The following is a 26840-nucleotide window of genomic DNA, read 5'->3' on the forward strand; positions in this document are numbered from 1 at the left end:
CATTTGCACTTACCAAACCATTCAATATATCGGTCAACAAACTTATGCATGAATCACAGTAACGGTATCTAAGTCACTACACATTATTACGCATATTGTCACTTGCGAAGCGAATATATTTGGCGAGTCGAACAGATTGGCGAATTCACATCAAATTTGCATTGTGAGTGGCGAATGAACTTATTCGACTGCCATGTGTCATTGCCATTCAAACAAATTTAATTAGTTCATCCGAATTTTACGTTTCTGTCATCTGTTTTTATTATTTATTTGTGCACAAACAGAAATGTAAAAACAAGTTTATTAAATAGTAATAAATAAAGTTAAAAATGTTACGTTGATCTTTTTTTCGAAGACAATTAAAATGTTGAACCGCGAGTTTATCTTCTTCGTCAGCGGGGTTTTATAAGAGATTACTCCAATCCCATGGAGCTTCCGTCCACAGTGTAAGTGCAGTGCATATTGGTTATTCAAAATATGTAAAGTTTTTGTGTATTTTTTGTGTGTTTTTAGATTCATAGCAAATTTCCGGCTAAGCAAAGATGCATTTATGTATGTGCTGGACAAAATCAAGGATAGTTTTCACTGCCGCTTGTCATCATCTGTAACGCCAATGCTAAAATTGTGTTGCGCACTCCGTTTTTTTTTGCCCATGGCAGTTATCAGCAAGCTGTAGGGAATGATTTTCATTTGGGACTTGCGCAACCTACAGTTTCCCTCATTTTAAAGGAGATACTGCCAATTTTGCAGAGAGAAATTTGCAGGGCGGCGATAAAAACCGAAATGACAGAAGAGGAAAAGCAACAAGCAAAGACCAAATTTTTCATCAGGTCAGGAATACCCAACGTGATTGGCTGTGTTGATGGTACGCATATTGCGATTTATGCTCCCAGCGCAAATAGACACCTCTATCTGAATAGAAAAGGGGTTTTAGCATAAATGCGATGATTGTAAGTTGTCAAGACATGGATACATAAAATATTGTTGTTAGTAAATTGTATATTTCAGGCTTGCGATCATGACATGAATATCCGGTTTGTGGATGCTAGATATGCTGGTTCAACACTTATTCGTTTGTGTGGAATAATAGTTCCTTAAAAAGTCATTTGGAAAATATGCATCGCGGCATTAGCGGCGATAACTCTATTTATTTAGGTTATTTTGCTAGTTACATCAACACAAATATAATCGGGGTATTAAGACTTAGCTCGTTACTCAAAACTATCGACTAACGGAGTAACGAATCAAGTCCAAATATCCTTACTTTTTATGACGTAATGTTAAAAAAAATATACTTATTTGTAGGTGATTCCGGGTACCCGCTGAGTGCCTACTTACTAACACCCTTCCGTCTTGCAGAGTCCGGAACTAGGGAATCAATTTTTAATAAGAAGCACGCAAAAGGTAGAAGCGTCATAGAACGTACGATCGGAGTTCTGAAATGCCGTTTCAGATGCCTCCTCGGAAAAATGCGCTACAATCCTGACAAAGTTAAATCCATTATAAACATATGTTGCGCTTTGCACAATATTTGTAAGATGTTTCGAATCAGTGACCCAGACGAAGCAGAAATTTTTACTGACGCCATTGTATGGTCGGAGCCAAGTAATGAAAATGGGAACGGTACACCAGGAGAGCGTCGCAGAAGACAAATAGCTGATGCTTTACTGTAAAACGAGTAGGGCCGTTTTAATGGACAACAGTATTAATTTATACCTATATTTTGTATTTGAATACAGTGATGCTAGTGAGCTAAGGAATGTACCGAAATTATTTTTATTCTCCGTAATGAACTTGAAGTTTTATTAGCTGTATTTTATTCCCAAGCTAAAAGCAAAAAAATACAAATTTTAAAATATGAAGATTTTATTGAAATTCCTATGAATTAAATAGAAATAAGATTAAATTGAAATCATAAAATGGACATTTGCTTAATTTTTATTTCTTTATTTAATAAAAATCAACAATTCAATTCAGACTTATAAAATGGTGAAGGTACATATATATTATTACTACAAGTAAATAAATAAAAATCAAATATTTATTTCAGACTTTTTAGTTGACGATATGCGTATTAGGTTATTGCTGCTTATTTCATAAGTATAAGGCCACTCATATTAACATGTTCTATTTTTTTGTATTATTTCGTTTATTTAATTTTTTTTTGCTAATAGAATACCAAAATAGGAGTCGTGCACAAATATACGATCTAAACTTTGTCGATATTTTTAAAGGTTAAAAGACGTTTTTAGAAATTTGAAATTTCTTTTTAATAATTCAAACCTCAGAACTGAAAATATCTTTTTGTAGCCCATAAAACTTTCCTTCATATAAAAGTATATGATGTCTCCAGTAAATAATTTTAAAAACTAACATAGATCTGAGCCGTTCGGCGAGTCGGCCTTAAGAGTTATAATTTAATGGGATACAGAAATATAACTTCGGTTCAGATGTTTGAAATATTTGAAAAATTTTTCAAGATATTTCAAAACCTTTTTTAACTTTTACAAAATGTTCACAAAGTTTGGAGTGTCGATTTAAAGGGTCTTAATTTGGAATCCCATTAGCAAAAAATTAAAACTAATACGAAATGTTAAAAAAAATTAGAACATGTCAATATGGGTGATCTTATAATTATGAACTGGAGTATATTACACTTAAAAACTAGTTTAAAATAAATCACATATTAATTCAGTACTTCATTAGAAAATAAGATAAATAAAAATAAACACAAATTCAGTCACGTAAAGAAAAAATAGAAATGAAACTGAAAGTAGTTGGACGATTTTATTATTTCCTTAGATTATATTTCAAGGTTTTCAGTTCCAACTCCTTCATTTTCATCTCCATTTTTTCTTTCTGTTGTCTTTTTCTTTCAACACTTTCTTCCTTTTTTCTCTCTTCTTTCTTTTTCAATAGTTTTATTTTGTCTTTTTTGAGTTCGTACGTTTTTCTAGCATATTTTGCCATTTCGTCTAATTTTTCTGTCTTTTTGTAATTTCCTCGCAAAGGGTTTTTTGCATTTCTCCCTGCTTTTCAAGTGCCTTCAAGCGCATATTTTCGCGATCCTCCAGTGTCATCCCCGGACGGGGAGTCGATGAACTTTGAGTGATATTTAAGTCTCGAGGATCTTCTTCACCCTCGGTTTCGCTCTCACTCGTGTTGTCACTCTCACCCCCGTTATCACCCGGATTATTGGTTCCAAAGGACTCTCCTGTCGGGCTGGCGGCTTCTTGGAGGTTCAGTAGCTCATCCACGGATCTCTCTAGCGCAGATAAACTTCGCTGGGCGTACGGTCCTCCTCCAGTGGCTACGGTCTCGCTGCGGTTTGGTGAAACCTTTTTTTTAAGCTTCAACTTATAATCTAACCAAACCTAGGACAAATATATTGGTAAGTATGGACTGACACGCAGAATACAATTCAGTTACTACTAGAGGCCTGCACGGATACGATGGTTCGGGTATATAACTAAGTAACGCTTCTGACGATTATCACGTTGTCAGTTACTTTGGAAACTTGCATCGTGATATCGTACGGTTACTTTTGAAACTAACTGGTTAAGTATCTTATCGGGTATTATCAGAAAAATAGTAGGCGGTGGCTCGGAGCTAGGATCTAACCAAACCTAGAGCCCATCTCAGCACCCTTCACAATGCCAGTAACATACCCGAATAGATACGTTAGCAGGTAAAGCTGCTTTACTCGAGTCGATTTCCTGGTAAATTTTCTCAAACAAAGTGCCTACTTGTATATGATGGTTGAATTGAGTTGGGAGTCAAAAAACCATCAGTAATTCGACTCGTGTAAAACAGCCTTAAGTATCAAAAGTAACTCCAGTCAGTAACCGTACGATGCTACGATACCACGATTCTGCGATGTATACTTTTGTATTATTCGTGCAGGTCTATTCTTCTTACCTTGTTCCACTCGCGCCCGTTACGGATTGGAGGACCTATGGAGTTAAGATCCGTGGCGGAATGGTCCCACAATTCTGCCCTGCTCCTCCTGGTCTCTCCAAAATTCCCCATGCCTCTGGCGACGTCTGGATTATTTTCCATCAGCTCGACCAGCTTTTGGAATTGCTGCGGCGTTGTTCTTCTCATTCTGAAAACTTCATTTATTCAAACCAATAACTCAATTTAATTAAATGAATTACTCACTTTTAACTATTTATTCAATTTATTTACTTTTTTCAATTGAAAACATTCAAATAAATGCCAATACGTCCTTTTCTATTTTCAAGCGCGAACAAAATAAGCATTCGACAAATTTTGACAGATTTGGCGAAGCGAATATGATTTTTTCGCTTGTGGCAATTCGACAAATTCATCTTCGTCACTCGTTCGACTTTTTTTTTGGCGAATTCGCTAACGATTCGCATCTCGCAATTCGAGACCGCGAAATTCGACAAAATTTTCATTCGCTTCGCAAGTTGACAATATGCGTATATGCTGACTAACCATTATTTATACGCATATTGTCACTTGCGAAGCGAATATATTTGGCGAGTCGAACAGGTTAGCGAACACATCTAAAATTTGCATTGTGAGTGGCGAATGAACTTTTTCGCCTGCTTTGTGATGTTGCCATTCAAACAAATTGAATAAGTTCATCCGAATTTGACGTTTCTGTCACTTACTACATATGTTTTGATGTGTTTACAATATATCTATTTATATGTGCATAAACAAAAGTGTAATAAATTAATATAAAGATAAATAAAATAAAGCGATGATTTCCAACATAGATCTTTTTTTCGAAGAAAGTTACAATGTCGAACAGCGAGCTAGCCTTCTTCGTCAGAGGCGTTTTATAAGGGATTACTCCAATCCCATGGAGCTTCCGCCAACAGTGTAAGTTTAGTGCAGTTTGGTTCTTGAAGTATATATGGAAAATTGTATTTCAATGTAAATGTGTTTATAGATTCATTGCGAATTTTCGGCTTAGCAAGGATGCCTTCATGCATGTCCTGGACAAAATTAAGGACAATTTTCACTGCCGCCTGTCGTCGTCTGTAACCCCTATGCTAAAACTTTGTTGCGCACTTCGTTTTTTTGCCCATGGCAGTTACCAGCAAGCCATAGGAAACGAGTTCCAGTTGGGACTTGCTCAACCCACAGTTTCCCTCGTTTTAAAGGAGATGCTGCCTACTTTAGAGAGAGTTATTTGTACGGCGGCAATAAATATAGAAATGAGTGAAGAAGAGAAGCAGGAGGCAAAAAGGAAGTTCTTCATCAAATCAGGAATACCGAACGTGATTGGGTGTGTTGATGGCACACATATTGGCATTTATGCTCCCAGTGAAAATCGACACCTTTATCTGAATAGGAAAGGGTTTTACAGCATTAATGCGATGATTGTAAGTTTTAAAGTTTTCAATACTTCAATATCGTTGATAATAAATTGTCTATACATTCCAGGCCTGCGACCATAACATGACCATCCGGTATGTGGATGCCAGATATGCTGGCTCCACACATGATTCCTTTGTGTGGAACAATAGCACATTAAAAACTTATTTAGAGGATAATCAGCTAAGCGGCGATAACTCTATTTACTTAGGCAAGTTTACCTACTTTTGCTGGATAGAGAGTTAACTATCGATTTTCAATTTTCAAGCTGAGATTACTACAGTTTAACCGCCTAACTTTGGTGAGTTAACCTCTAGTTAACTAGCAAAGGTTACCTTTAGCTTATTTGACAGTAAAAATTTTGCTAAATATCTGAAATAGAATTGTGAGTCCATAGTTAACTGTGGCGTCATAATATAATAATAATAAGCAAAATATAATTGTACTTATAATTTGTAGGTGATTCCGGATACCCGCTGAGTTCATGCTTACTTACACCCTTTCGCATTGCACAGTCTGGAACTAGGGAATCACTTTTTAATAAGAAACATGCGAAAGGTAGAAACATTATTGAACGTACCATCGGAGTTTTGAAATGCCGTTTCAGATGCCTCCTTAGCGATAATAAAATGCGCTACGATCCGGATAAAGTTAAAACAATTGTTAACATATGTTGTGCTTTGCACAATATTTGCAAGCAATTTAGAATTAGTGACCCAGACGAAGCAGACATTTTTACTGATGCCCTTTTTCCTTCGGAGCCAAGTAATGAAGATGGCAACGGTACACCAGGAGAGCGTCGTAGAAGACAGATAGCTGATGCTTTGGTGTAAAAGCCAACACTTTTTCGATAATAGAATAGGCCATATACAGAAAAATAATAGGGACAAAATTGAAGATGGATATACTTATTGAGGAGTGCTTACTAATTTTCGTTTAAAATATAGCTTATTCAATAACAGAAACCACATTGATACAATTTTCAAAGTTTACACAAAGTTCAGAATAATTGGTCAAACTTTCAGAAACGGACAGCACAATTTTCAACTTTTTTGGCAGAATTTTCAGATAATTTTCGAGTATGCAGTTTTGTAGCCCATTTAATTTTATTCTAACAATTTGCAAGTTAGAACTCTCAAAAAATTTTCCCTGAATTTTTAGAATTTGTTTTTGGCAAGGGTGTTTGACTGTTTTCTTCCATACAACTCATAAACTAAATTTACTTTTGTATGGAAGAAAACACTCAACACCCTTGCCAAAAACAAATTCTAAAAATTCAGGGAAAATTTTTTGAGAGTTCTAACTTGCAAACTGTTAGAATAAAATTAAATGGGCTACAAAACTGCATACTCGAAAATTATCTGAAAATTCTGCCAAAAAAATTGAAAATTGTGCTGTCCGTTTCTGAAAGTTTGACCAATTATTCTGAACTTTGTGTAAACTTTGAAAATTGTATCAATGTGGTTTCTGTTATTGAATAAGCTATATTTTAAACGAAAATTAGTAAGCACTCCTCAATAAGTATATCCATCTTCAATTTTGTCCCTATTATTTTTTCAACCACTGTATCTTTTGGAAAGTAATGCGAGTGAGGCAAAGATTGTTCTGAAATTACTTTTATTATTAATTTAAATACAAAGTTCAAATATAATAATTCAAAATTGATTTATTTAATAAGTTAACAGGGCTGCAAGCCGGTTTTGGAACAAAAAGAAATTTTAATTGTATGGCCTTGAATCTATTTTCTTAACTTTTTTTTATTTTTTTTTTACAAAGTTTAGAAAGTAAATTCGAGGGGCATTAAACTAGTGCTACTACTACTTACATATATATTTTTATTAAAAGTAAATAAATTAAAATCACATATTCAATTCAGACTTCATATTTTTCTTAAAAGTAAATAAATAATAAAGACTTCTTAAAATTAAATAAATTTTTTTTGTGCTAGTGCTGGTGTACTTATTATATATTATATATTCTACTTATATATTATTATTATTAAAAGTAAATAAATAAAAATCATATAAGTAAGAAAGAAAATAAAAATCAGGTATTCAGTTCACATTTTTCTTAAGATTAAATAAATCAAAAGGAAGTATTTAATTCAGACTTTTTAAAATGTTAAAGCAATATGAAATACATACAGTAAGTCACAAAAATAAGTATACACCCCTTTATGCGAAGCTATCACCAATTTGAACCATACCATAAAAGGGTGTATACTTATTGTTGACTGACTGTACACTTGAAAACAAGTTTTAAAAAAAATTCATTTTCATTTCCTTATATTGTATTTAAGGGTTTTTAACTCCAACTCCTTAAGTTTCGTTTCCATTTTGTCTTTGTGTTGTCTTTTCTTTTCTATATTTTCTGCCTTCTTTCTTTCTTCCTTCTCTTTTAATAATGTTAGTTCCTGCTTTTTTTGTTCATAGAGTTTTCGTGAATATCTGGCGATATCTTCCAATGTTTTCCCCATTTTTAAAACACCTTGGCAAAGGGTATCTTGCACTTCGGTTTGCTTTTGCAGTGCTTTTAACCGAATTTTTTCACGATCGTCAACGGTAAGCCTAGGACGGGGAGTCGTTGTTGGTGTCATTGTTGATGGACGTGGTGGTTGATTATCTTGTTGACCCTCGGGTGAACGTGTCGCCATTGTTGATGAACGTGGTGGTTGAATAACTTGTTCACCCTCGGTCATTGTTGGTGTCAATGTTGATGGACGTGGTGTTTGAGTATCACCCTCACCCTCGGATTCTTGGGCCTGAAATTCATTATCTCTATCAGTAGTTCTTTGCCTCGAGGTGCCATATATATTCCCTGTGGGGTTGGCGGCTTGTTGGAGGTGGAGAAGATCATCCACCTCTCGCTCTAGAGCAGACAAGCTTTGCTGAACATACGGTCCTCCTCCAGTGGCTGTAGTTTCCGCGCGGTTTGTGGAAATCTTTTTTTTAAGCTTCAATTTGTAGTCTAGCCAAACCTAGTATACATATATAAATAATTATCTACTCTCACGGAGAGTACGGCCTTTTTTGAGCTTCAATCACTGCCCCAGTACGAGCTTCAGGCGGCAACCATATACTCAGTATTGACTCCTACTGACTTCTACAGTGATACCATCACCATACAATTTTTAGTAGAAATCAATACTGGCTATGGTCACCAAACGAAGCTATTACCAAAAGGGGTATGTTTTTGTTCCTAATAGTTCAATTAGCCACATCTTGAATACACTTGCAGCACAGCGGCAGTAATAGAAGGTCCAACCATCCCTATATATTACTGGACGCCTGCACGGATACGTACGATGCTGGGATACCACGGTTGCGCGCACCGCACCAGATTCCTTGGCATTACTCGTGCAGGCCTCTGGGTCTTACCTTATTCCACTCGGGCCCGCTACGGATTGGAGGACCTAAGGCGTTGATTTCAATCGCGAAATGCTCCCATAACTCCGCTCTTTGGCTCCTGGTGGAACCAAAATTCCCCTGACCCCTTGCGACGTCTGGATTATTCTGCATAAGCGTAACCAGCTTTCGTAACTGCTGTGGTGTTGTGCGTTTCATCCTAAAGCGGTATTTTGTTTAAAAAAATTATACACTCACTTTTGTTTTCTTTTGATAATTTTTACAAATGTTTTTCACAGAAATAAATGCAAGCGCGTGCAAAAGCGAACAAATTAGATATTCGGCAAATTTTGACAGCTCTAGCGAAGCGAAGTTAATTTTTTCGCTACCGGCAATTCGAAAAATTCATTTTCCTCACTCATTCGAAATTTATCGGCGAATTCGCTGCAGATTCGCATACCACAATTCGAGACCGCGAAATTCGCCCAAATTTTCATTCGCTTCGCAAGTGACAATATGCGTATTATTATGAAACTATGTACATTGTAGTATGTAAGCATTAATGTAAGTACGTATGTGTAGGTTAAGAACTTTTGTATAAATAGGAAAGAATTTCTTTAATAAAGAGAATTATTGTCAGACTTTCAAGCTGAAGCCTTTCATCTTATCAATTTTAACTTTTCACCACGGCCTCAACAGCACTTGTGTCCTGGCCTCCCTCAACTCAGGCGTAGTCACCCGTCACTTATCCCCAGAGTGACGACGCACACTGGCATTTTTGCATGATTTAGGCAAGGTGCACACGAGGCAACGCGTCATAGACGCTGCAGGCGGAATTTGTACGCTTTGATGCCGAACAAACGTATTTGAATGGAGAGCTGCATACGAGGCTTCAGCTGCATGAAAGCGACAAAGCATGCAATTTTCGTGTAGCTAAGCGCACAGCAATGTTGTTCGCTGAGCGTACGTAAGGAAAAAAAGGAAGAACAAGATGTTTGTTTACATTTTTTTGTATGCAAATTTGTGTAATTAGTTAAAAAATGTTACTTTAGTTAATAAAAGTGCATGAAAGGTATATTACCAAAGCGGAAAAGAGTATTAAACAGCACAACAGCTTGGTCAGACATTGTTGAAGCTTTTAAAAGGCTAAAAAGTGTTGGAAACTAGAAATCACCCTTTTCTCTAGTCCGCGGTTGTTTAAAATTGACTTTCATAATTTACAAAGGCACGGGGATGCAAACAACGTTTAATACTTCTTTTCCTTTGGTTTCGGGGACGGATATTACTTACTTACTTAATTGGCGCTTAACCGTCTAAACGGTTATGGCCGTCCAACAAAGCGCGCCAGTCGCTCCTTCGCTCCGCCAACTGGCGCCAATTGGTCACACCAAGGGAGTTTAAATCGTTTTCCACCTGGTCCTTCCAACGGAGTAGGGGCCGCCCACTACCTCTGCTTCCATAGGCGGGTTCCGATAGAAACACTTTCTTGGCCGGAGCATCATCTTTCAATCGCATAACATGGTCTAGCCAGCGCAGCCGCTGCGTTTTAATTCGCTGGACTATGTTGATGTCTGTGTATAGCTCGGACAGCTCATCATTAAATCTTCTTCGGTACTCGCCATCGCCAACGCGTAGAGATCCACAAATCTTTCGAAGAACTTTTCTCTCGAACATTCCCAAAGCCGCTTCATCTCCTGTTGGCAATGCTTCTGCCCCATATAGCAGGACGAGTACGATAAGTGACTTGTAGAGTATGATTTTCGTTCGCCGAGAGAGGACTTTACTTTTCAATTGCCTACCTAGTCCAAAGTAGCATTTATTGGCAAGATTGATTCTTCGCTAGATTTCAGTGCCGATGTTGTTGCTAGTGTTGGTGCTGCTTCCCAAATAAACGAAGTCTTTTACTATTTCGAAATTATGGCTGCCAACAGTAGCGTGGTTGCCAAGGCGCGTATGCGCTGACTCTTTGCTGGATGACAGCAGGTACTTCGTTTTGTCCTCATTCACCATCAAACCCATCTTTACCGCTTCTTTTTCCAGTTTGGAGTAAGCAGAACTAACAGCGCGGGTGTTGATGCCGATGATATCAATGTTATCAGCATATGCCAGTAATTGCACGCTTTTATAGTATATTGTTAGAGTGCGGTTAAGTTCTGCAGCTAGTATAATTTTCTCCAGCTTCAAATTAAAGAAATCGCACGATAGGTGGTCACCCTGTCTGAAACCTCGTTTAGTTTCGAATGGCTCGGAGAGGTCCTTCCCAATTCTGACTGAGCTGACGGTGTTGCTCAACGTCATTTTGCACAGCCGTATAAGTCTTGCGGGGAAACCAAATTCAGACATAGCGGCATATAGGCAGCTGCTTTTCGTGCTGCCGAAGGCGGCTTTAAAGTGGACGAAGAGGTGATGTGTGTCGATTCTCTTTTCACGGGTTTTTTCCAAGATTTGGTGCATTGTGAAAATCTGGTCGATGGTAGATTTACCAGGTCTGAAGCCTCACTGATAAGGTCCAATCAGCCGGTTCACGGTGGGGCTCAATCTTTGGCACAATACACTTGAAAGGACCTTATATGCGATATTAAGAAGGCTGATTTCACGATAGTTGGTGCATTTTGCAGTCTCCCCCTTCTTGTGGACTGGGCAAATAACACTTAGATTCCAACCGTCGGGCATGCACTCGTCCGCCCATATTTTGCTAAGAAGCTGCTGAATGCGCCTTACCAACTCCTCGCCGCCGTACTTGAATAGCTCCGCAGGCAATCCATTAGCGCCCACGGCCTTGTTGTTTTTCAATCTGGTTATTGCTATTCTAACTTCGTCATAATCGGGCGAGGGACATATATTCCATTATCATTGATTGCGGGATCGGGTTCTTCATCTCTGCGCGGTGAATTGTTGCCTCCAATTAGGAGAGCAGAAAAGTATTCCCTACATAATCTAAGCACTCTCTGGACATTAGTTACAAGGTCGCCGTTTTCATTCCTACAGGAGTTTGCCCCGGTCTTAAAACCTTCCGTCTGTCACCGTATTTTTTGGTAGAATTTTCGGGCGTTATTCATAGTGGCTAGCAGCTCAAGCTCCTCGCACTCACGCCTTTCTACTTCTGCTTTTTTCTTCCTGAAAAGGCGTCTCGCTTCCCTTTTCAACTCACGATAGCGAACACACACTCCTCTTGTCGCGCTCGCTTTTAACGTAGCCCTGTAGGCAGCGTCTTTTCTTTCGGTTGCAACGCGGCATTCTTCATCGTAGCAGTTGTTTTTTCGTGGCCGCCTGTAACCAATTTTTTCCTCGGCGGCAGTACGAAGTGCTTTGGAGATATGCTCCCACTGCTCCTGTATTGCTTCAGGATGAGTTGTGCTCTCAGAGCAGGTGTGAGAGTCGAGTTGCGAAATCATTGGCAGTCTGTTGTGATTGAAGCTTTTCGACGTCTAGCTTTCCTTGTGTTTTTTGTTCCTTGGTTTTAGCCGCGTTGAGGCGGGTGCGTATTTTGGCTGCAACGAGATCATGGTCCGAGTCGATGTTAGGTCCTCGGATCGTGCGCACATCTAAAACACTGGAGGCATGCCGTCCGTCTGTCAAAAAACTTTGCAAGAAAAATATCTTTGGTTGTGCATGGCTATGAATATACATTCGTACAATCATTTATGATATTCCTATGTAACTAGAACTAAACTATATTTCTTATTATATTGAATAAACTAGTCTACAGTGAACCACTAAGAGGATTTATTTAATTTCGCGATTTGCTTTTAATTTAGAGCACAGCTCAGACCGTTTTTGTATTTTTTTGTATTTATTTATTGATTTAAGGGAAAAGAATCGTCTGGTCTGCAAAAGTGCAAACCCTCCACGAATATATGCTTTGCCAAAAATCCATAAAGAAGGGGTACCTCTCCAACCGATTTGCTCGTCCATAAACTCGCCGTCCTACAATTTATGCAAATATGTAGTAAACATACTTAAGAATATAACAAACACCTCCAAGTATAACGTAAAAGACTCAATTGACTTTAGGAACAAAATAAAAGATACATTTATTCATGATGATGAGACTTTAGTGTCATTTGATGTGGTTTCTTTATTTCCGAGCATTCCAGTAGAATTGGCCTTGGAGATAATTTCTTCTAAGTGGAATGATATAAAAGAACATACACGTATACCAAAGGAACTATTTATAACAATTATCAAGTTTTGCATTAAAGAGAACCGATATTGCAAATACAATGATAAAATATATGAACAGCGTTCAGGGATGCCCATGGGATCGCCAGCAGCACCTGTCGTAGCGGATACAGTAATGGAGGAACTATTATCCAAATTCGTAATGGAATCCACCAACAAACTCCGCTTACTAACTAAGTACGTGGATGACTTGTTTGCGGTTGTTAAAACAGAGGAGGTGGAAAATATGCTTAAGAATCTTAATAGCTGCAACAAATCAATAAAATTCACAATAGAATTAGGAAAGGATGGAAAAATACTATTCTTGAATACACTTGTTATAAGGAAGAATAACAAGCTGCTTATTGGCTGGTATAAAAAGCCGACCTCATCAGGTAGACTCATAAACTTTAACTCAAAACACGAAAATAGAACTATTATAAATACGGCGAGTAACTTCATAAGAAGAGTTCTCTCAATAAGTGACAAGATTTTTCACAAGAAGAATATCGAAAATGGCAAAGAAACTCTGAGAAATAATGAATTCCCCATAAAGATAATCAACAAATTGCTCAGAAATTCCGTGATCAGGTTGAACAATGATACAATTAGACAAACTTCGGGAGATAAAATATATAAATCAGTAGTACATTTGCCGGGCGTAACGAACCGAATAAAATACTCAAATCCTTACAATCGGGAAAAATACCAAATAGCATCGACATATAATCACACACTTAGAAAGGTCTACAGCAGTACAAAAGATAAAATACCAAAGCATGAGAAATCCGACGTTGTTTATAGAATTCCGTGTAATGGTGACGGGTCCCACGTATGCGACAAGGTATATGTGGGGACAACAAAATTAAAACTCAAGACAAGGATTTCCGCTCACAGATCTAATATTAAGTTAAGAAACAATTATTCAGAAAATAAGACGGCCTTGTCAGCCCATTGTAAAGATACGGGGCATTATCCAGACTTCGATAATGTAACTATTTTACAGGAGGAGAGAAATTATAATAAAAGATTTACTTTGGAAATGCTTCATATAGCGAACAACCCTAATAGGATAGGATAGGATAGGTTAGGTGGTAGCTGCCCTGATAAGGATAGCTCACTTGGACAACACGAAGGTCCGTTGTGATACCACATACACCAAAAATAACGGTGACCTAGATCCAGCTACTTAGAGAATCGTTGGGTAGCAACGATAAAGCTCCGAATGATACCGATCTCAACTTTGGATATATCCTCGGGAGATCCAAGTGAGTCGCGACCGAAGTACTTTCGCCTAATTCTGGCAAAAGCTGGACAATCAAGCATAAAGTGATTTGGTGATTCCACCTCATCATCCTCCATACAGCTGCAGCAGGATGGAGTTTCCAGTATATTGAGACGTACCGCATGGATACCCATGGGACAGTGCCCTGTCAAAACCCCAATGACCATTGATAGGTGAGCCTTAGTGAACCCAATTATTTCAGCAGACCTCCTGCCATCCACTTTCGGCCAGAAAGATCTTGCTACCCTGCAAGACGTGGTATCCGCCCAACGTTTGCTGAGCTGATTCGAGGCCCAGCTATGGAGGAGCAATCCACAGGTGGCCAGCGGGATCCCGAAGTCCCTACAGCCATCTTCATCCGGTTCAGTTGTACCGATGCGGGCTAAGAGATCCGCTTGACAGTTACCCGGGATATCACTATGGCCCGGGACCCAGATAATCTTAATTGTAAAATAATTCGATGCAATCGCAAGCGAGGTCAGGCACTCCCAGACCACCCTCGATCGCACTGTAGTTGAGCTCAAGGCCTTGATAGCCGATTGGCTATCAGAGTAGATGTTAAATTCCCTAACCGTGGTAGCACTGGATAGCATTCCATCCACCGCATCCTTAATCGCAGCAATTTCCGCTTGGAATACACTGCAGTGATCAGCCAACTTAAACTTGCGGCTTAAATTTAGCTCTTGACAAAAGACCCCCCCACCAACCTTTCCATCCAGCTTTGACCCATCCGTGAACAAGTTAACCGGTCCCATGCCCCAGATAATTCCTCTTCCCCAATCCTCTCTCTCTGGAATAACTGGGGTGAAGGTTGTAAAGGGAGCTGTTATCGGCATACAGTAGTCCGTTCTGTCCGGGATGAAGTCGAAACTGGTAAGAAGGCTAGAGTGTCCGCGGTCAGAAAGTCTATATCCCATATCACGAAGCCTGACCAACGACCTTGCCGCGGCCGCCTTTCCCGCAATATCTACTGTTCTATATGTTCAGCATGACGTTCAGTGCCAAGGTAGGCGTTGTTCTGAGAGCGCCACTGATACCGATCAGCGCCGTCCGTTGCACTGACACTAACATTTTGGAGGTGCTCGCCGTGTCCAGTGCTTTCCACCAGACCAGCACCCCATATAGCAGAATCGGTTTGACCACCATCTCATAAAGCCAGTGTACTATTCTTGGCGAGAGTCCCCATCTCTTTCCGATAGCTCCTCTGCAGCAGTACAAGGCAATGGCGGACTTCCTGGCCCGATCTTCCACATTGGGTCTCCAGGACAGTTTCTTGTCCAAAACAATCCCCAAATATTTAACCCTATCAGAAAGTACCAACGGTACCCCTCCAATCGAGGGAGTTCTGAAATCGGGCACCTTATATCTTCTTGTGAAAAGGACCAATTCCGTTTTTCCCGGGTTGACCGCCAATCCACATGATTCAGCCCACCTAGCCACAGTATCCAGGTAGCCCTGAAGAACATCGCGCAGGGCGCCCAGAAATTTGCCTCTGACTAGGATAGCGAGGTCATCTGCATAGGCAACCACCCGACAACCATTGGCTTCCAGCTCCACAAGAAGCTCGTTGACTACCACAACCCAGAGGAGAGGAGATAGGACACCCCCCTGTGGCGTGCCCCTGCACACCTTCCTCTTAATTATGGCCCCTCCCCACTCCGCTGCGACAATTCTGCCGCATAGAAGTTTGCTAATAAATTCAACCAGAGCCGCCTCGACTCCTAAACCCACCAGAGCTCTTTCGATTGACCCCGGTAAGACATTGTTAAAAGCTCCCTCGATGTCTAGAAAGGCACCCAGAGCATACTCTTTGTGTTCTAGGGAACCCTCTATTTGCTTTACAATCGAATGGAGAGCCGTTTCCGTCGATCTGCCCTTGCAGTACGCATGTTGTGAAGCCGACAGTAACCCCCGAGGTATCCTTTCCCGTAGGTACAGGTCAATCAACCGCTCAAACGTCTTAAGAAGAAACGACGAGAGACTGATTGGCCTGAAATCCTTAGGTGATACATGAGAGCTTCTGCCGGCCTTCGGAATGAAAATAACCCTAACCGTGTGCCAAGACTTCGGGATATAGTTAAGCCTGAGGCAGTTAGTATATATGATGGCCAACCAGCGGCAGGAAATCCCCAAAGACCTTTGAAGCTGCGCAGGAATGATTCCATCCGGGCCCGGAGACTTATAGGGCTTGAACGACCCTATAGCCCAGGTTATCTGACTTTCCCGTATTGGAATGGCAGGCACTTCTGCATGGCCAACGACCGCCGACCATGCAGGCGAAGATCCCTGCGCAACTGGGACATCGGGAAAATGATTGTCCAGTAAAAGCCTTAGGGACTCCTCGCTACTCATCGACCAGTCCCCACCATCATCTCTCAGATACCCCAGAGGAGCGGGGTTCCTAGAGAGTATTTTTCTAAATCTCGCGGATTCATTGCAGCCTTCTACGTTTTCGCAGAAGCTTCGCCATGCATCTCGCTTGGCTATCCTTATTTCATATTTATAAATCCCCAGACTCACCTTATAGAGCTCCCAGTCCGAGGGTAATTTACTCCTCCTGGCTCTGTTGAAGAGCCGCCGACTGGACGCTCTTAGGTCGTCAAGAGAATCCGACCACCAGGGCGGCTTGCCCTTCCCCCTGTAAGTTTTCAATGGGCAGGACAGCTGAAAGGCGCTATTGCTTGCCGAGGTGAAGTTTTCCACCAGAACGTCTATCTCAGATTCGGACAGGCCCGAACTAATGATAGGCACCGCAGGCAGTAGCTCTCCCAGCTTCCTACAATACAAGTCCCAGTTAGTACTTTTAGGGTTCCTAAAAGATATTTTACCGGGACGTTCTTCGTTCACTGAGAACTGAATATATCGGTGATCAGAGAAGGAGTGCTCGTTGAGAACCCTCCATCCAGATATCCGACCTTCCAGTTCTCTACTAACCAGGGTGAGGTCCAGGACCTCCTCCCTTAACGCAGTAATAAAAGTCGGGTCATTCCCCCTATTACATATACAAAGTCCCTCATCTACAATAAAAGTAAATAAAGACTCACCTCTAGTGTTGGTATCCGAGCTTCCCCAAATGCTATGATGGGCATTTGCATCGGCACCGATGATCACGCCAACACCTCTCCGCCTTGCTTCAGCGGTGATTTCACCCAGTATCGCAGGTGGTGGTCCCACTACGTCCCCGTGGGGCATGTACGCTGAGACCACCCACATTTCATTACTTCCTCGCTCGAGGCAGACCGTGGTTACGTCAGCATTGCTGAAATTAGAGAGAATAAAAGCTTTAATCTCTTTTTTAACAAGCACACAGGATCTAGGCCTACTTGCCTCCCCATGCACCAAGGTGTTGAATTTTCCAGTCCTTAATCCAGAAATCTTACTGCCGTTACTACTCAGCCACGGCTCCTGGACAAGGACTATATCCACTCCGCCTTTTTCAAGGCAGAGCAACAAATTTGCGGAAGCCGCCTTAGAGTGCTGAAGATTGATTTGACGGATTTCCATCAAAAGCGCTCTTCTTCCGTACCCCATCCTTGGCGGATTCGTATTAGTATTGTCCATTCTAAAAAAAGTCCCCCCTCAAGGCCGCTATCCGGAGCCGATTGTGTAGTCGCCCTTTAACGATCTCGTGGTTATCTATGCTACGCAGGGAGGCCACGCGAGGGTTGACGCATTACCTTATGAGTAATGCGTTCAGAGCCAGACCGGACGCGAAGCGGGAAAATCTTCAACCGCACCTACACCACCAACTTAACGGCGACGGAGCCGGAACGTACCTTGAGGCCCGCCACGGTTTTAACGGGACGTGGGCAGGTGCAGCATTAGCCTACCAGCCATTTTGGTAGGGTTTCACCCCGACCTACTAAAGTGGCAGAATACCGCACCTACCAGCCCAATGTCATCAAGTCAAAATGTGATGTGAAATCAAAGTCCTAAAACAGTCCAGTTCGTCACCGTTGTGTACCGATCTTGACTCTCCCTCCCCTGAGCTCGGCACAATGACTCAAGGGGTGCGGGTTTTATCGAGTTGTCCTCTCTAGATCCGCCATTATCAGTAGAAGCAGGGGCACCTCGTGCAGGACGTGATAACTAATCACGCGTGACATTCGTCACTATGGCCGGTCTAAGACTGATATCAGTCCCTCATCCAGAGCCTGAAACCACTTATGATATCCAAGCCAAGTATCTTAGCCCCCCTAATAGTACTAGGATGAATTTTAAAGCGGACACTGACCACTGCGCACATGTGTATCGGAAATTAGTTTTAAGGCAACAACAATGCGCGGTAGGAAGATCTCTCCCACAACAATAGGAAAATCAGATGATATATGTATATATGTATGCTTGTATGTCGTACTTTTAGCCACTCCATGTACTTTTGTTTTTGCAAACATTTTGTTTACATTTACGGTGCTTTGAAATATTGTTTATATTTTTGTATGATTATTTGTCTCCAACATTTTTAATTTTCGGACATATGGTTAGTCTGTATAACATACTCAATTGTGTAAGTGATATTTGTTTTATGGTTGATTTTTGAAAATGTTATAATTTTTGTTTTTGTTTTGTTTTGTTTCACAGTCCTGATGATGACTTCAGACTGAAGTCGAAATATCGAATATAAAATAAAAATACAAATATAAAATATTTATACTGCCTTTTTTATTTGGATAAGGCCTCGAGCTCATAAAAGAGTTTAATAGGTTTTTTTACTTTCAATCAAAGAGAGGTAAACGATAGTTGGACATAAAAAAGCAGCCTTTACCTCGCAGCTCGATATGTAATCCTGTTGTACCTACATGACACTACTTTATTTTCTTGCATTTTTCCTGTATTTTGTATTACATTTTTTCTCGCCCTCCCTCCTAATACTGTTTCAGTATTGGGGTTAGCGTGTAAACTATATTCCAAAAACTACCGAAATACAAGGAAAACTAAACCTAGTTCATTAAAAACAAACGAACCAGTTTTTTTTCGATAGGTTTTTTAACATTCGTCGTTTTTTCATTATTTTTTCTAACAAATGAAAATTGTATTTTTATTTTGAATATTTTGTGGACAAATATGTAACGACTAACCAAAAGAACGTGCAATAATTTTTCGGCTGTATTTTCATTGTTTTATTGTAAAAAAAATTTTACGAAAAATAAATGAAACAATATTGATCTCTCTCGCGCTGGTTGAAATTTGTTTTTGTAATTTGACTTTCCGATAAAGTTTCGTCAGTATTTCTAGCTTGGAATCCAAGAAAAAATAGAGTAGTGTCATATAGGTTTTACAATTAAAAAACACGATCTGTCTGCTAAAACAGAAATTTTTATTTCGAACTAATAAAGTAGTTTTAAAATTATTAAAAATTAATTTACAATCTTAGTTATTTTTCATTCACACGTTTTATAAGCAACTCCGACACCAAACCCGGTTCCAACTAAAAACGGCCGCGTTCTTCTCTCAAGAGCAAAGAGATAGAGCTGAACCCAGCAAATCCCCGCTTGCTGAAAAGAGAAAAATATATATAGGCAAACATTTTCATTTTTAAAGTGACATTCTTTGTATGCGAAAGTGGCATTCATGGTATAAACTTCTGCTTTAAATGGCTTCTTCGACCTTTTTGGCAATGAGGGTCCTCATTTTCGCCGCAACAGAGCAGCACCACAACCAATTACGCACCTCCCAAGGCAGCAAGGTTCTATGCAATGAAGCGACACGGCCTGTCATTTCAGAGTAACCCCATTTAATTTGTTGCGTCCCTCCCACAAAGGCTCATCCTCCCAGCAGATCCTTGCAGCGGTACTGCGCCTTATTATCCTGCTCCGGGAATGTATCGAACCCAATCCGGGACCTGTACCTGATTCGGTGCCAAAGAAATTGTTTTGCTTCGTTTGCCGGAAAAGAATCTTTTTAGGACGGTCACACTCTTGTCAGTGTGTCACCCGTAAGGGATGGTTGCACCGGACGGGATGTTCACGGATAGACCCTAAAACCCGACGTTCTCGTACCTTTTACAAATCTTGTGGCTCTTTGCTGTTCACGCCCAAGGGCGTCCCGTAGTCTGCACCATAACGCCCCCACTACCCTCTAGCAGCCCCGCTGCTCTGCAAGCCACAACAAGTACCCGCTGCTGCTCGCGCCCTACGGCGCCACTAGCTCATACAGCCGCTCCTACTCGTAACTACAATCTCCGTAGTAGAGTAGGTAGCAATGCCGAGCATCAGCACCTGCCCCGCCTTCTTCCCCCCTCTTTCCAGTACTAGTATTCGAGTAGGTCAGGGAAACAGACTCTTAGTCCATACCACCTTTTGCAGCGTTTGCCAGCACAGAATATATATGTTTGCGACATCTGCCCAATGCAGCTCCAGCCTTCGACTGGTCTCAGCAACGGCAACCCCCCGACGGGTTTCATCGCGCCATGCTGCCAGACCGCAATTCACACTACCCCGGGTACTCCAATGTTTATCCAGGGACGTCCAGTCCCATGCCCTCGACAGCACTTGCGGCTAGGGCGCCCTCAACTCAGGCGTCACCCGTCACTTAACCCCAGAGTGACGACGCACAGTGGCATTTTTGCATGATTTAGACGCCAAAAATTTATAAATAATTTAAAAATATATTTCATTCAAAACAATTGTATATCTTTGCATGCCTTATCCCCCTTCAGTGGGAATAGGCGAATTGGGGTGGGGTTTGGGGGATTGGAGGCCCCTCCCAAAATTTTGAACTGAATCCTAACATTTAAACACACATATATTAAAATTTCTTATCTGTATCTGATCTTATTTGTGTGTAATCAAGAGGCGATAATTAATTCAGCAAAAAGAGAATAAATTTCGTTCAAAGCAAGTTTGTACGTGAATATAATTTCTCTGCACGATGAACGGAGACGTCCCCACTCGTAGGGTAGGAAGCTGTCACAGTTCAGCAGATTTATCAATTGTGAGCGCAGGACTAGCAAATTGCGTCAGCTGGCAGCCGATGGTGACATTGGCATCCGACCACCTACCCACACTCTTTTCGCTTGAGGGATCTGCCGACTTTATCACCACTGAAAAGCGCACTTTCATCTATTTTATGAAAGGAAAGTGGGAAGATTACAAAACTTATACTGACAATCGTTTGCTGCTCTCCCTATCCCGACTGTTGCCTGCCAAGTGGAGCGCGCTTTTTGCAAGGTCATTAAATCCGCTTCGGCTCGTTTTATTCCCGCCGGAATAATCCCGGAAAGCCTAAGCTAAGCACAATGACAATTCTCCATCGCCTTTGCGATAAAGTTCTGTCGGATGCGAAAAACTGCACGAGCGCTTTTTGCCGACAATAATGTAATGCGTTCTACGGTTGACAAAGCCAGACGGCGGGCCAACAGACGCGCACACAAGCATAAATACATCGCGTCCCCAATTACCATCACCGCCAAAGAGGTTGAAGATGTCATCGCTCATGCTAAACCATCTAAATCAGTAGGCCCAGACGGCATAGCCATGTCTATGCTGAAAAAACTAGGCAAAAACGGATTTAATTATCTAGCGCATGTCTTCAACCTGTCCCTGTCCACCTTCGTCATACCCGAAAAATTGAAATTGGCCAGTGTGGTCCTGCTTTTAAAACCTGGGAAACAAGGAAGCACAGGAGAATCTCATCGTCCGGTATCCCTCCTGTCACCATTGCATTTTTCCTGTGTTTTGTATTAAATTTTTTCGCTCTCCTTCCTTCAGTATTGGTGTAAGAGTGTAAACTAAATTCCAAAAACTAAAGAAATACAAGAAAAATACAACCTTGTTCATTAAAAACAAACGAACCAGTTTGTTTTTCGATAGGCTTTTTTGACATTCGGCCGTTTGTTATTTTTTCTGACAAACGAAATTTGTATTTTTGTTTTGAAAATTTTGTGGACAAATATGTAACGAAACACCAAAAGAACGTGCAATAATTTTTGGACTGTATTTGCATTGTTGTATTGTGAAAAAATTTGGTGAAAAATAAATCAAACGAATCAACAAAAACATGTCAAACTTATTTGTTTCGTGGGCAATATTGGTCTCTCTTGCTCTGGTTGAAAATTGTTTTTGTAATTTGACTTTCCGATAAAGTTTCGTCAGTATTTCGAGCTTGGAAGCCAAGCAAAAATATAGTGGTGTCATATAGGTTTTACAATTAAAAAACTCGATCTCCTTGCTAAAACAGAAATTTTTATTTCGAACTAACAAAGTAGTTTTAAAATCATTAAACATTATTTTACAATCTTAGTTCTTTTTCACAAGTTTTATCCTGTGACTTTCCCTAACTTTTCGTAACTAACATTGTGATTATTCGACTAAAGTACAAACTCTTTTTACTTACCTCCTTGTTACTACTCATTTTTCTCGTCCTTGACTTCAGAAGCTAATATATTTTTAAAAATTTCTTGGCGCACCAATTCACAAATAATTTATTCAAATTAAAAGGGGCTACTTTGTTATATCCCTCTCGCCAAATTTCCTACTCGAAGAAGCTCTTTGCAACTGCACTGCTTCATATTCTCTCGTTCCGGGAAGATACTGAGCTCAACGCCGGTCCAAGGAAGTTGTTTGCTGCATCTGCCAGAAAAAATTCAATTAAGACTGTCATGAGATCATATCGTACGCTTATATTGCAATGTTGTTCGGTAATCGCCCGATAATGCATAGAACTCGTGCGGTTATCTGTAAACTTCCGATTAGAGTTAGCCGGAGGTGAACAAAACGGACCGGAACTGTCTCTCCCTTTGATGCTGCTGAAGGCTGCTTTACATAAGTCAGTTTTTTTACTTTCAATCAAAGAGAGGTAAACGATGGTTGGACATAAAAAAGCAGCTCGATATGTAATCCCGTAGTACCTACATGACACTACTTTATTTTCTTGCATTTTTCCTGTATTTTGTATTAAATTTTTTCTCGCCCTCCTTCCTAATACTGTTTCAGTATTGGTGTAACGTGGTGGCGTGTAACTATATTCCAAAAACTAACGAAATACAAGGAAAACTAAACCTAGTTCATTAAAACCAAACGAACCAGTTTGTTTTTCGATAGGTTTTTTCAACATTTGTCGTTTTTTCATTATTTTTTCTAACAAATGAAAATTTTATTTTTATTTTGAATATTTTGTGGACAAATATGTAACGAAAAACCAAAAGAAGGTGCAATAATTTTTCGGCTGTATTTTCATTGTTTTATTGTGAAAAAATTTTACGAAAAATAAATGAAACAATATTGGTCTCTCTTGCTCTGGTTGGAAATTGTTTTTGTAATTTGACTTTCCGATAAAGTTTCGTCAGTATTTCGAGCTTGGAATCCAAGAAAAAATAGAGTATTCATATAGGTTTTACAATTAAAAAAACTCGATCTCCCTGCTAAAAAGAAATTTAAATTAAAGACATTTTTATTTCGAACTAATAAAGTAGTTTTGAAATCATTAAAAATTATTTTACAATCTTAGTTCTTTTTCACAAGTTTTATAAGCAACTCCGACACCAAACCCGGTTCCAACTAAAAACGGCCACGGTCTTCTCTTCAAAAGCAAAAAGGATAGAGCTGAACCCAGAAAAGCCCCGCTTGCTGAAAAGAAGAGAAAAATATATATATAGACAAATATTTTCAAATTTTGATATATTAGCCGACAGTTTTTAAAGTCATATTCATGGTATGCGAAAGTGGAATTCATGGTATAAACTTCTGCTTTAAATGGGTTCTTCGATCTCTTTGGTAATGAGGCTCCTTATTTTCGGCGCAACAGAGCAGCACGACAATCAATCACGCACCTCCCAAGGCAGCAAGGTTCTATGTACCGGAGCGACACGGCCAAAGCCTGTCATTTCAGAGTAACCCTATTTAAGTTGTTGCGTCCCTCACACAAATGCTCATCCTCCCACCAGATCGTTGCGGCGGTACTGCGCCATATTCTCCTGCTCAGGGAACGTATCGAACTCAATCCGGGACCTGTACCTGATCTCAGTCCAGAGAAATGGTTTTGCTTCGTTTGCCGGACAAGAATCTTTTTAGGACGGTCACACTCTTGTCAGTCCTCGTACCTTTTGAAAATCTTTTGTGGCCCTTTGCTGTTCACGCACAAGGGCGTCCCGTAGTCTACGCCATAACGATCAGCAAGCCACAACAAGTACCCTGCTGCTGCTCGCGCTCCACGGCGCCACCAGCTCATACAGCCGCGCCTACTCGTAACTACAATCTCCGTAGTAGGTAGCAATGCCGAGCATCAGCCCCTGCCCCCGTTGTTCTTGTTGTAGCAATGTTTCGCCCCCACCTAATAGCTGCGACCGATCACAAACTGTCATCAATATCCTCTAATGGGAGTCCAAGGAAACTTGCTGTTAAGACTTGAGTGGACCATAATGAAAGGGGTGCTAGAGGCGTTGGTTCCACATAACAATTAAAGAGATGGTTGGTGTCATGTGGGGACACATTGCAAGCGGGGCATACATTTTGTATGTCGGGGTTGATTCTGGACATGTAAGAGTTTAACCTGTTACAGTATCCAGAACGAAGTTGAGCCAGAGTGACTCGCGTTTCCCTGGGGAGTATACGTTCCTCTTCAGCAAGTTTTGGGTACTGTTCCCTGAGTACTGGATTCACCGGGCAAGTCCCGGCATAAAGGTCCGACGCCTGTTTGTGGAGTTCACCAAGGACCTGCTTGTATTTTTTTTTTTTTGCTTCATACGGCTGAGTTCTCAGGTGCCGTATTTCCTCAAAATGCATCAGATATCTGTTGGGATGCCCAGGTTTCTGGGTATTCAACAGGAACTGATGGGGAGTATGCTCGCCTCATTATGTAGATGGTATTCTGGGGACATAAGAAGACACCCCGTGGAGGTTCTGAGGGCAGTATTTTGGCAGGCCTGTAGCTTCTTCCAGTGGGTAGCTTTTGGGCTTGGCGACCATATAGGGGACGCGTAGCACGCAAACGGCTGGCCAATTGCTTTGTATGTGGTAATGAGCGTTTCTTTGTCTTTTCCCCGAAGTACTGCCAGCAAGGGATTTGAGGATTTTATTACGGCTCTGGATTTTCGGAACAATTGCGGCTGCGTGCTCACCAAAATGTAGATCCTAATCAAACGTCACACCCAAGATTTTGGGGTGTAGGACGGTCGGTAGCGTAGTGCCATCGACGTGGATGTTCAAAATGGTCGACATTTGGGACGTCCAAGTTGTAAATAACGTCGCGGATGATTTAGTCGGTGATAATGCCAGGTTTCGCGAGGCGAAAAACTGGAGAGATCAGGGAGGTAGCCGTTTAATCTGTTGCAAAGCTCATCGATCTGTGGGCCCGCGCCTGTGGCCATTATTGTGCAGTCATCGGCGTAAGATCCGATAGTAACTCCTTCCGGTGGCGAAGGTAGTTTTGATATCTAAAAATTAAACAAAAGTGGGGATAGGACACCACCCTGTGGCACCCCTTGTTTAATTCTTCTTGGCTTTGATATTTCGTTTCTAAATTGCACGGATGCCTGCCGACCACCCAGATAATTTGCCGTCCACCTTTTAAGAAATGGGGGAAGGGTAAACCCTTCCAAGTCTTGCAGTAACGTGCCATGGTTGACCGTAACAAAAGCTTTTTATAGGTCTAGCGCTACGAGTACTGTTCTATGGTGGGGCTTCTGATTTAAACCACAATTTATCTGGGTGCTAATGGCATTTAGGTGGTGGTGGAGTTTTCTAAATTTATATATTTCATTCAAACCAAGTGTATATCTTTGCATGCCTTAGCCCCCTTCAGAGAGGATAGGTGAAAATGGGTGGGAGATTGGAGCCCTCCCAAAATTTTAAATTGAACCCTAACAATTGAACATATCTATATTCGAATTTCCTATCTGTATAAAATTTTCAAAAATGTACAGATCTTACTTGTGTGTAACCTAGAGGCGACCAATTAATTCCGCAAAGAGAATAAATTTCGTTCAAAGCAAGTTTGTATGTTAATATAATTTCTCGGGATATATATTAAACTAGAAGACCCGGCAGACGTTGTCCTGCCCTAAATTTGGCCTATCTGCATACATTTTAATAAGCTTTTTCCGTCTGACTCTGCCCTCCCCCCTCTTCACTTTTTCCTAATCCTTTTATTCACTCCTCCCTCCGTCTTTTTCGGTTCATCTATCTCCATGTTCGTCTCATTCTATCTCTTTCTCAACCTTCTTCTCTCTTTTCTCTTCTCAATTTCTTCTCATGCTTCTGCTTCCCTTATTGCCTGTCCCAGAGGGTGGTATGTATTTTATTCCAGTCCCAGTCCCAGTCCCACCTCGAGTCTCAGTCCCAGTCCTAGTCCTAATCCCAGTCCCAGTCCGTCTCTGGATAATATATTACTCTGTACTAAAGCACTCATCAACAGCTTTCATTTGATATCCATATTGTATAAACACTGTCTAGGCATTCAATGGCCCACGTTTTGGCCTATATCTCGAGACTCTAGTCACCCAGGGGTATGAAAATTACCCTCTATACAACTAAAGACTCTCCTGAATTAAAAAAATGTCATAGTACCTCTAAATCGCGGGCCCCTCAGAAACCTTCTTCAAAAAATTTTGCAAATTCTTTGGTGTGATTCACTTGAATCCATCCCATATAAAGCTTTGATAAAAAAATCTAAATTTACTGCATCATTCATCATACAATCACCTGGTATCTAGATACTATTGTGTAAACTATAATTTTAAATGAAATTTTATTTATAATTTT

The 26840-nt window shown here is 40.6% G+C and overlaps 2 protein-coding genes and 1 pseudogene across 2 annotated transcripts; 2 read left to right on the forward strand and 1 right to left on the reverse strand.

The window, feature by feature from the left end:
• Positions 1 to 426: 426 nt before the first annotated feature.
• On the forward strand, positions 427 to 2094 carry LOC137239368 (putative nuclease HARBI1; annotated as a pseudogene).
• Positions 2095 to 4614: 2520 nt separating this feature from the next.
• LOC137240570 (putative nuclease HARBI1) lies at positions 4615 to 6519 on the forward strand. The gene is made up of 4 exons (XM_067767031.1): positions 4615 to 4854; positions 4925 to 5360; positions 5422 to 5563; positions 5812 to 6519. Exons 1-4 carry the CDS (start codon positions 4733 to 4735, stop codon positions 6183 to 6185), a joined length of 1074 nt encoding a protein of 357 aa, XP_067623132.1. The 5' UTR covers positions 4615 to 4732; the 3' UTR covers positions 6186 to 6519.
• Positions 6520 to 7530: 1011 nt separating this feature from the next.
• Positions 7531 to 22494, reverse strand: LOC137239369 (myb-related transcription factor, partner of profilin-like). Its single transcript, XM_067764606.1, has 4 exons — positions 22477 to 22494; positions 9157 to 9230; positions 8730 to 8916; positions 7531 to 8329 (listed from the first exon to the last, which is right to left on the reverse strand). The coding sequence occupies exons 1-4, from the start codon at positions 22492 to 22494 to the stop codon at positions 7628 to 7630; spliced, it is 981 nt and encodes a 326-aa protein (XP_067620707.1). The 3' UTR covers positions 7531 to 7627.
• Between the last annotated feature and the right edge of the window lie 4346 nt (positions 22495 to 26840).

The sequence above is a fragment of the Eurosta solidaginis genome, chromosome 1 (genome assembly GCF_040869045.1).
Source record: "Eurosta solidaginis isolate ZX-2024a chromosome 1, ASM4086904v1, whole genome shotgun sequence".
Lineage (NCBI taxonomy): Eukaryota > Metazoa > Arthropoda > Insecta > Diptera > Tephritidae > Eurosta > Eurosta solidaginis.

What these genes read in the sequence shown, in the direction of transcription:
- LOC137240570 (XM_067767031.1), top strand. Translation starts at nt 4,733, where the DNA reads ATGATTTCCAACATAGATCTTTTTTTCGAAGAAAGTTACAATGTCGAA. An exon ending in ACAGCATTAATGCGATGATT is followed by an intron (nt 5,361 to 5,421) that starts GTAAGTTTTAAA and finishes TATACATTCCAG; the next exon opens with GCCTGCGACCATAACATGAC. An exon ending in CGATAACTCTATTTACTTAG is followed by an intron (nt 5,564 to 5,811) that starts GCAAGTTTACCT and finishes TATAATTTGTAG; the next exon opens with GTGATTCCGGATACCCGCTG.
- LOC137239369 (XM_067764606.1), bottom strand. An exon ending in TTTCGCGGTCTCGAATTGTG is followed by an intron (nt 8,917 to 9,156) that starts GTATGCGAATCT and finishes ATACCGCTTTAG; the next exon opens with GATGAAACGCACAACACCAC. An exon ending in GCGGGCCCGAGTGGAATAAG is followed by an intron (nt 8,330 to 8,729) that starts GTAAGACCCAGA and finishes TATGTATACTAG; the next exon opens with GTTTGGCTAGACTACAAATT.